The sequence below is a fragment of the Triplophysa rosa genome, linkage group LG3 (genome assembly GCF_024868665.1).
Source record: "Triplophysa rosa linkage group LG3, Trosa_1v2, whole genome shotgun sequence".
NCBI classification, from domain to species: Eukaryota; Metazoa; Chordata; class Actinopteri; order Cypriniformes; family Nemacheilidae; genus Triplophysa; species Triplophysa rosa.
Window position 1 is genome coordinate 10,310,455 of NC_079892.1, and position 8,299 is coordinate 10,318,753.

The window sequence follows — 8,299 nt, forward strand, 5'->3', positions numbered from 1 at the left end:
TTAATTGCAACTTTATCAACTTGCAATATATTGTTTAAAGTTCAAATATTTAATTATAGTATTTTGTTTCTACAAATTATTTTTAGACACAAATTAAAAACATTTTATTTGTGAAGCAACGAAGGCACACATTTTCTTTGTGTAAAAAGGTTGAAGCTATTGCAAACTGCAGGCATAGAATGACGTGCACATTTGCATTTATGTAAACCTGCAGCAGGATTTGTCTCAAAATGTCCAAAAAAGGACAAAGCAAAGCTATTTTGAATTAATAATATTATATAACACTAACTTTAAATATTAGGATTTTAATAACTGTAAACATCACACCGATATCACCCATACATGATGGTTATGTTTCAGCTAATTGCAACTGTTTTCCCCATGTTATATGATTAGGCAAACCAACACATACAATGTTACAAAAGCAACCTTTAAATGCAACTTTATAAACTTGCCATATATTGTTTAAAGTTACTACAAGTTATTTTTAGACACAAAGTAAAAACATTTTATTTGAAGTTAAACAAGTTTTATATAGGATTAGGTATCAGGTAGCAATGTCATCTGTAGGGAGTCATAAAATAGGTTACATTAAATTTCAGCACAGAAAATGCGTGTGTTACATGTAAAATCAGTGAAGCAACGAAGGTGCACATATTCTTTGTGTAAAAATGCAAACCGCAGTGGAATGACGTGTACATGCAAACCGCAGTGGAATGACATGCAAACCGCAGTGGACTGACGTGTACATTTGCCTTTATGTAAACCATGCAGCAGGCAGGATTTGTCTCAAAATTTCCAAAAAAGGGCATCGAAGACTGCTATTCAGTGCTTAAATGTATATATTGGCATTAAAACATTAACCACTTCAGCATTTGAGATTCACATCAGCATTTAAGATTAACTACAAAGTGACAATATAAACATTTTTATAGTATGGTTGTAATTTGACAAGTAGTACAATTTAAGTTGTGTCCCAAATGACACAAACCCCATTTCATTTAGAAAAAAAATCCATATTCATTTAATCTCTTTTCCATACAATTAAAGTAAATGTTGACTGTTGTTGATGTCAATTCCTTATATCCTGCCATCTGAAACACCTTATCATATGAAAGTGATACAGTTTGGGAAAAAATGACCGAATTCACCCCCCCCTTATATTAAAAAATAATAAAAATGGGCTTATATTTAATTTATAGCGCAAATATTTGTTGTGTCAATATTTTAACCAGTCATGTGATGAAAACAACCCAGTAATATTTGACATAAAAGGGATGTTATTGTTTAAAAATGAAAAACTCTTTAATATTTTAATGTATTTTATTTCTCTAAGATGTATAACAGTTTCTAAACTTTGTCTACATTGTTACAAATGTTGATCACCATGTTGGTTAATTTAAACTCCAAAACAAAATGTCTCTCAGAATTTGTTTAACATGTGGTTGTTACATTTTCAAATGGCACAATATCAATCAAATGTTAAAAGTTAATCAAATGTCTCTTTACATCTTTGACTAAAACTGTTTTCATAATGATTATGCTATATATTGATGTAATATTTGAATCTGTGCTTCTTGTGCTTGATTCATAAATATGAATACTTTATCTATTACAAATAAGGGCATGCTTTTTGAAACTAGAGTTTAATTGTAGATACAAAACTCTCACCTTTGTGGTGTGAAATTTATTGTAACCCTACTGCCCCCTAGTGTTCTTAGAGGAACTTCTCCAGAAAATAGTAAACATCTTCAACCTGAAATAATAATCTAATGCTTGAAAGTAACAGTATCTATCATTATAGTTGCACTGAATTACACTATTAGGCAACCTCACCAGGACACCTCGCGTTTGAGAAACAGCCAAGGTTGCACAAATAAGAATTGAGAAGCACCCACTGTTTTTATCTGTTCTGTTTCTTACACGACACTGCCATCTAGTGGCATATTTAACAAATAGCATTAACAAATGTTAAAAAATATTTCCTTTGGTGTGCCGTAGATCTGTATAAACAGACGATATTTCGTGGTACTTGACATAAACATTATTGTAATAAGAAAATCAACCTACAATGCATTTTGGATGTATAGCCTATAGCATTTAACCAGTATGTGCATTTAGCGGGAACTAAAGCTGTGACCAACCATTTTGGGTTACATTACATGTTTTAGGATCATCAGCTGGGTTTCAGCAGTTTATTTACAAGAGGGGACACACGTTCCTGAGCGATTTAAGATTTACTGTGATATAGTTTCGCAGACAATAAACCTGCAGAAACCACAGATTTACAGAAAAACCCAAGTCCTAGCTAGATTACAGAACATCGTATGCTTTTAAATCATAAAACCACTCATTGTCTGCCCAAAAATCGAAACAACAGGTGTTGCATTAACACCGGACAAGAACCACTCAGAATGTATTTAAAAACAATACTTTGAATAAAAACAGCTATAATGCTTTACTAATGTCAGCCATCAGTCAAATGGCTTCAGTGCAATGTGAATCAGCTCATTTTTATACCATTCCGTTTTTATTCTCGTTGTTCATTCACAGTTACTCAGGTCGCGAGCTTCCGGCGCTCGAGCTCGAGAACGTTCTGGAGCGTCGCTGTATGTGCATATATAGAGAGAGAGCACGAGGGCGCTGTAGCCATTCAACACCACAGCTAAAGAGAGCGAGAAACTAACCGGCTTTACCTTTTTATTTATTTGTGTGAGTATCGTCACACTTTTGTCACCCATTAAGCATTTGCGAGGCTTTACATGTTCCGTTTACTTTTCTATTGCTATAACGTTAGTTCTGAAGAACACTGTGTTAAAAAAAACTTGCGCATGTGTAACGATACAGCTAACCTACCATTTAAAATGCTGTATTATTGCTCAATGTAATTTAACTCAGGTCAGGTGGCATGATTAGATGTTTTGTTTTGCTTTGTTGTGTGTTTTTGCAGCGGACAGGACTATTGATATGTTGTGTCTGTGTATTGTAGCCGAGTCCGATCGAAGATGGTTCGAGAAACCGGTTACTACGATCTGCTCGGTGTCAAGCCCACAGCCACACTGGACGATCTTAAAAAGTCATACCGCAAACTGGCGTTGAAATATCACCCGGATAAAAACCCGAACGAAGGCGAGAAAGTAAGTTGAGGTGTCGAGCCACATGCGGATATCATGTTTCGCGTGGCCTTGTAAATGCCAGCGACAGAAATGACAGGAACTTTCTGGAAGAGTACCGAGCACTTGAGCGGATTACAAGCTGTTGAGATTGCCTTGAGATTTTATTACCCCTGATAATGCACGTGGATTTAATCAGTTTGGGCTTCAAACTGTGTGTGTACTTTGGATAAATAATAAAATGCCTTTTTATTCCTGCGTTGTATTTTGTTGAGATTGGATGTTAATGGTGATATTTGGATCTATTAAATTCCACAGTTCAAACTGATATCACAAGCCTATGAGGTCCTGTCAGATCCTAAAAAGCGAGAGCTTTATGATCAAGGTGGTGAGCAAGCTATCAAAGAGGGAGGAATGGGAGGAGGGGACTTCTCATCTCCCATGGACATTTTCAACATGTTCTTTGGTGGCGGGGGCAGCATGCAGAGAGAAAGGAAAGGTGAGCCACATATCAGTCGTGTACCAGGTGGTAGTGGGCTTTAGTTATGTTTTGTGACGTTTAATCTTTATTCTATGTACAGTATAGCCTATTGATTCAGAAATGGGTCAACTAAATAAAAACTAAAGTTTATTGCTTTGTTTTCCTGAGCAATGTTTCACTTTTACACAATTTTAAATAACTGTTTGAAATAATGAAAAATGTTAATTATTTCTTACAACTTAGGTTACATGTTATATTTTCCCCTTATTTAGGAAAGAACGTGGTTCACAAACTTGCAGTCATGCTAGAGGAATTATACAATGGCTCAACAAGAAAACTTGGTCTTCAAAAGAATGTAATCTGCGAGAAATGTGAAGGTAAGAGCAATGTCACAGACAAATGTTACCATTAATGGGAGATGTTTCATTGTAGCCCCAAATTATTAGATCCATCTCATATGTAAGATCTGTATTGCAGGGTATGGAGGCAAGAAAGGCACACTTGAAAAATGCACAACCTGTAAAGGAAGGGGCGTGCAGGTCCAGGTACAACAGATTGGACCTGGGATGATCCAGCAGATTCAGAGCATGTGTTCAGACTGCCGAGGACAGGGCGAACGATTCAATTCCAAGGACCGCTGCAAGAACTGCAACGGACACAAAGTAGAACGCAAGAAGAAAATTCTTGAAGTCCACATTGACAAAGGTGAATAAAAACTTTGGCCTAAAGACTTCAGGAACTTTTAAAATATTTGGAGAAGTGTTTGTGGAGAATACCACTTTTTTTACAGGTATGAAGGGTGGCCAGAGAATCACATTCCATGGAGAAGGAGATCAAGAGCCAGGACTGGAGCACGGTGATGTCATCATTGTTCTGGAGTTGAAACAACATCCGGTTTTCCGAAGACAGGACAATAACCTGATCACAAAGATGAATATCAAGCTAGTGGAGGCCCTCTGTGGGTTTAAGAAGAGTATCCGTACGCTAGATGACAGAACACTCATCGTCCACTCATCTACAGGTATTTCTCATTTGCTAGATATTCATCGCAGATAAGAAATGTATTTATCGGTCAGATATTAAAATATTGTTTTTTTGTAGGTCGTGTAATTAAACCAAATGACCTAAAATGTATTCATAATGAGGGCATGCCTGTGTACAAAGAACCTTATGAAAAAGGTCTTCTCATCATACAGTTTGAGGTACGTTCTCAGCTTAGCACCAATTTTTTTTAAAGAATCATTTTGACTTTATATTAGCAGTCAGTAATCAAATGCTCTTTGTTCTCTCAGATTGAGTTCCCAGACAAACACTGGCTACCTGAACACATGTTGCCTGACCTGGAGAGGTTACTTCCAGTCAGAGAGCACATCATGCTGTCGGATGATACGGAAGAGGTTGACCTCTGTGAAATAGACTACGAGAACCAAAAGGGAAGCTTCAGTGGTGAAACCAATGAAGAGGACGAACGCCCCAGAGGTGGTGGTGTGCAGTGCCAGACTCAGTGAACACGTCATATTTAATGGGATCATTTGCGTAGCCGTATCTTCTTCAAACGTGACTGTAGATGTAAACTGCATTTTACCATGGTTCAATTTGGGTAATACCAAGCAATATGCACATTAAGGATTTCCCCAATGCTGAAGCTTTAAGCGATGGACCACTTTCCTGCCACAATATTGTGCTTCGGTTTAAAGCATCCCATGAAGAGAAATGTCCGCCGTTTTGCAGCTTATCAAGATGAGAAATTGTTAAGTTAATGGAAAGATGTGTAAACCACAGAAATGAATTTAATACCAACGGTAATGTTCATTTTTGCATGTTAATTATTTTTGCAAGTATGCAGTGTGTTTACTTTTGTTCGTTCAGATGTGCTGTGTTCACTATTTTTTCAATATATTTGTCTTTTGTCACAAACAACCCAGTTGAACATGTTTATTTGTATACAAAGTTTATGGTTCTATACATATTTGGCCTGTGTCAAGCGCCCTCTGAAAATGTTTTGCTTTCACAAATATTCCCCAAGTTTACGTTTGCCAAATTTAAGAAACAAGAATGTTGAGATTTTTCTAAGACAAAAAATTGGAATACAAAATCTGGATCGCAGAAACATCCAGAATAAAAATCAATAATCAATAGTTATTTTATAATAATATTAACATTATAATGTTCAAGTGATAGTTTACTCAAAATTGAAAATTCGGTCATCATTTACCTACCCTCTTGTCATTTCAAACATGTTTGACTTTCTTTTGCAGAACACAATTTGTACATTAAACAGAACTTTTTTCTTTTTTCTAAAGAACACAAAATATATTTTGAAGAATGTTGGTAAAAAAACGTTGATACCCACTACCGTGTCATCGGGGTTTTGTGTCCAGACAATTATAGAAGTCAATGGGTGTCAATGTTTAGGGTGACCAATATTCTTCAAAATATCTTTGTTCTTCAGAAAAAAGAAAGTCATTCAAGTTTAATCCTTTATGTAGACACAATTTCTGTTTAAAGTACAAATGCAAAAGTAGCTACATATGAGCTTAAGGGGCCATTGTGAATTACCTGCAAGTATGAAAGTCACAATGACTCCATTGTTGTTATAAAATATTGGACCGAAATCAGCTGTATCATGCAGAGGGAAACTTTATTATTTAAACTGAACTGATAGCATGATAGAAAGAACCTGCCATGTATCAATCATAATCACATTTAAAGCTCATTCATTGTAATCAATGAAAACTAAGGCATTGAGAAGTTGCACAATTTCTTTGTATTCAAAGCATTATTCCTCATCCCTTCTCCTCAGTGTTGCTTTCTTCTGAAGGAGCATCCTATACCAAATGAAATAGGGTCAGTTTCACGCTTCATAACATTAAAGCCCCAATCATAAATGACTGACATTAGCTGTAATCCAGATAATCAGTCATAAATACACACCCTCAGTTAGCCTGGCCTTCCCTCCGGTGGGCTGGCACAACACTGTGGAACATCCCACACACAGCACAACTGTCTGTGCGTGACTAAACACAGTTGTGATTTTATAACAACCTGCATGGAGATAAAAAAAGTGCAATCTTTAGTTAAAGTCAAATAATGTGAAATATGAAATATATTGAAGCACAATAAGGCACACACTGTTTCTACATAGGATGATTTCATACCTGGACATTTTACATCCATAAAGTAGGAGTTGGGACTTTGCACAAGTCTTTTCTTTTTGTGCTGTCTTCTCTCAAAATCAAAGGACGGGTGGAGCAGATCTCTGGCCAGCTGTTATTGCAAGAGAAGAATATATCATATATTTGATGATAAATCATAAAAATATTACAAAAGATGGCAGGAAGTAAAAATATGTATGTACATGTTCCTATTAAGAGTATGATAGCTAATTACAGTGACTTACAAAATCTACAATTAAAGTTAACAGATTACCCTTACATGAGCAATAACACAACATATCAAGTCACAGATAGTCTTGTACAATTATGCGCGACTACATTTTAACAATGTATTTCAAACGCAACAGAATACTATTATAATAAACGGTTTAAGATCATAACTAACTACTACTGTGAGGAAAACATTGTTTACCAAGAACAGCCATATTGAGTTTCACTATTGTCAGCTGTTAGTCTTAAAAATGTAATGTTTTTTTCATCCAAAAAGACACATAACACATCAATCCGGCTTTCGTTGTTGTGTTGCATGCTGAGGCGCAATAGTTAAATCTTACACGTGTGAAATAAAACATTGGGCCTGAGAATCTGCCTAGCGCCATCACAAACTTTCCCTTGCTTTCTTCACAGATAAAATAACCAATAACTGGATTCAAATGAAGATAGCAGAGGAAATCGTTTAAGTGAACTACTGTAAGGACTGTAGATACTCACAGGCATTGTTGAAAGTTGATAATTTTCGCATTCGTATCTCTGCTATTTCCTCGACTGACTGCAGGGTTGCCAAACACGGCGCTCATATGGGAAACAATAGACATGCCCAGGCATGATCCACTGTAAAACACGCCTTAATGCGTTATCTAAACTCTCATCATCACCGGGATTTACCGGACATTACTGCAGTAATACAGTGTTTCAGAGCATTGAGAGCAACAGCACCTGACGGCATTTTTATGACACACAATGTAACATTTTGTCAGTATTATTCCTAACCCCCAAAAATAATAATTATATTTTGAAAAGTAGAAACAATATAGGTAACAAAATCAATAATAAAAATACAATAATAATACTTTTTAATAATAATTGTCGCAGCAGGCAGTAGTAGTAAAAAAATACAGGACTTGATTACTTTTTGTAGCACTGGCAACCTTGATGACAACCTTGATCCCACAAACTTCGAGGGAAAAGAGATTTCTATGATTTTCTGAAGCTGCCGCAATCAATATAACACTGTTATTTTATTATATTTGTTGTGTTCTTTTTTATGATATATTTGTTTAATTATTTAACATTTATTAAACCCGAGCCAGTCACTCTGTCAGAATTTTGTGCCTCGCACCCTCTAGTGGCACTAGTGCTACTTTACTAGATAAGAAAGAACTGCCCAATGAAATACACTTGCATGCAGTAAGTGTAAATTAATCAGCGTGAATATTACAAATGAAATAAATTAATAAATTAAATGAATGATATTTATTTGAAACCTAAAATCATGTTAAAGGATTTTTATCACAATTTTGAGGCCATTC

The 8,299-nt window shown here is 35.7% G+C and overlaps 2 protein-coding genes across 4 annotated transcripts; one reads left to right on the forward strand and one right to left on the reverse strand.

The window, feature by feature from the left end:
* Positions 1-2,586: 2,586 nt before the first annotated feature.
* Positions 2,587-5,514, forward strand: dnaja (DnaJ heat shock protein family (Hsp40) member A). 3 transcript variants are annotated; one of them, XM_057330299.1, is made up of 8 exons: positions 2,587-2,712; positions 2,990-3,137; positions 3,432-3,612; positions 3,867-3,971; positions 4,072-4,299; positions 4,385-4,615; positions 4,696-4,796; positions 4,887-5,514. In XM_057330299.1, the coding sequence occupies exons 2-8, from the start codon at positions 3,006-3,008 to the stop codon at positions 5,100-5,102; spliced, it is 1,194 nt and encodes a 397-aa protein (XP_057186282.1). In that variant the 5' UTR covers positions 2,587-2,712; positions 2,990-3,005; the 3' UTR covers positions 5,103-5,514. The 3 variants fall into 3 exon arrangements, with proteins under 3 accessions (XP_057186282.1, XP_057186284.1, XP_057186283.1); XM_057330301.1 differs by lacking the exon at positions 2,587-2,712 and adding an exon at positions 2,720-2,898; XM_057330300.1 differs by lacking the exon at positions 2,587-2,712 and having other exon boundaries at positions 2,905-3,137.
* A 702-nt stretch (positions 5,515-6,216) lies between these two features.
* rps27l (ribosomal protein S27 like) lies at positions 6,217-7,609 on the reverse strand. The gene is made up of 4 exons (XM_057330302.1): positions 7,482-7,609; positions 6,753-6,861; positions 6,529-6,639; positions 6,217-6,422 (listed from the first exon to the last, which is right to left on the reverse strand). Exons 1-4 carry the CDS (start codon positions 7,485-7,487, stop codon positions 6,394-6,396), a joined length of 255 nt encoding a protein of 84 aa, XP_057186285.1. The 5' UTR covers positions 7,488-7,609; the 3' UTR covers positions 6,217-6,393.
* Between the last annotated feature and the right edge of the window lie 690 nt (positions 7,610-8,299).